The following is a 1,550-nucleotide window of genomic DNA, read 5'->3' on the forward strand; positions in this document are numbered from 1 at the left end:
GGTGATTGTGGTAGAGAAGCCTCATTCAGCAGAGGCAGTCACCGTTGTTTCAGCTTGGCCTTCCCCGAACATTCGAGATTCCAGCCTGCCCTGGTCCTTCATATGGACTCCATGGAGGCAGTTGCCTTCACCAGAAGCATGAAGCTGTGCTTCACCAGATCGGAGGCCTCTTGATGTGGTTTGTTCTGGATGCTACCCCATCCCTTGTTTGTGGGGACAAGCCCTCGTCTCCAGAGTTGACCCCGCCGTGTGCCCACTGTGTGTATGGATTGTCCTTTGGGGCCATCCGACACGTTCCCCCACGCCAACCCCAAACTCTTGTAACTGATGTTCTTAGAAAACAATGTCCGCCTGGCTGGTTAGTGTGCACTCTTAGCCAGAGAGGCTTGTTAATTCATGTTTGCGGTAAAGAAAAGCACCTTAAATTTATTCACTTGAAATGTAAATACTTATTTAACTCTGGCAGTTTATCGTTCTTCATTTGGAAGAAGTAGGAAGACCATTTTCTGAACAAATTCACATGTCAGGAGGCACTTGCTCCCCTCTGGAATTTCCATAATGTGGAAATCTGCAGAAAGCACTTAGCAACTAATTACTTACTACCCGGTGATACCTTTTCCAGTGTTGTCGTGCCCTGTCCTTGAACTCACTAATAGCTCTTTCACTTTTTCTGGGCTTGCCTTGTCTTCCCAAGTGGGTTCTTAACTCCCTAGGACAAGGGGTTATTCCCCACATGTCTCCTCATGGCACTGAGGGGCAGCATGTAGTGCATACGGGTATCATTATAAACTTGATTTACTCCAAAGACTGGATTTTTTACTAAGAATATAATTTTTGGTTACTCACAATACTGTCAGGAAGAGGGAAAACAAGAGACAGACAGACAGGTGCAATGTGTTTATCTACCTGTTGCTCAGGCAGTGGGTCACAGCTTATACTAATGTATATTCTACCTTCCATTCATACCTTACAGGTGCTGGGCCTTCTGCATGCTGAGCTCATTAACTCACCTGTAGACTGGTAATAAGCCCTCCTAGGAATTCAGAGTTGATGTTTTAAACCACCGTCCCTGTAACAAACTGTTACCCCCAGACCCACTGACTGATTTTAAAGATGAGAAAGCATGAATTGTAGAGCACCCAAACCTGCCGTTTTTATCAAGGTCATTAGACTGGCCATCGAACATTTCAGTAGGAGACAGAAGGAAGAGGTCGGAGATTTCTGCACGAGCTTTCGATGGGAGCCGTCCTCCGGGGATAAAGTGAAGACGAGGGGAAAATGCCGGAGACAACCGAGAAAGTCTTCTGTCTGCGTTTATAGTAAGTTGTGTCAGAAAGATGCTCCAAGTATATCCACGGACAGTGGTAGCAACGTGTCTGTGTGGTCCTGCTGGCAGGAAATCCAATAAGCTATCTAGAGGGAAGGAGGGGGATTATTTCGTCCTGCTTATAAGAATAGTAGTTAACAAATGGAAGTGTGAAAATGGGTCAGGCATTGTTCTAGCTAAGGTGACCAGACGTCCCGCTTTTGGCAGGACAGTCCCGATTTTT

At 46.1% G+C, this 1,550-nt stretch overlaps 1 protein-coding gene across 2 annotated transcripts in view; it reads left to right on the forward strand.

Annotated features, from left to right (window-relative positions):
- CA10 (carbonic anhydrase 10) overlaps nt 1–1,550 on the forward strand; it is a 599,575-nt gene that overhangs the window by 49,933 nt on the left and 548,092 nt on the right. The window contains exon 1 of one of the 2 annotated variants that reach the window (XM_045299855.1): nt 1,117–1,319. The exons of the other annotated variant lie outside the window; for it this stretch is intronic. Coding sequence (XP_045155790.1) covers nt 1,124–1,319 — 196 coding nt within the window. The 5' untranslated portion in view covers nt 1,117–1,123. Of the gene's footprint in view, nt 1–1,116; nt 1,320–1,550 lie in introns of those variants that run through there. 2 annotated transcript variants of the gene reach the window in all.

This window comes from Echinops telfairi, unplaced genomic scaffold (assembly GCF_000313985.2).
Source record: "Echinops telfairi isolate 266 unplaced genomic scaffold, ASM31398v2 ScPeMD7_7458;HRSCAF=8496, whole genome shotgun sequence".
NCBI lineage: Eukaryota > Metazoa > Chordata > Mammalia > Afrosoricida > Tenrecidae > Echinops > Echinops telfairi.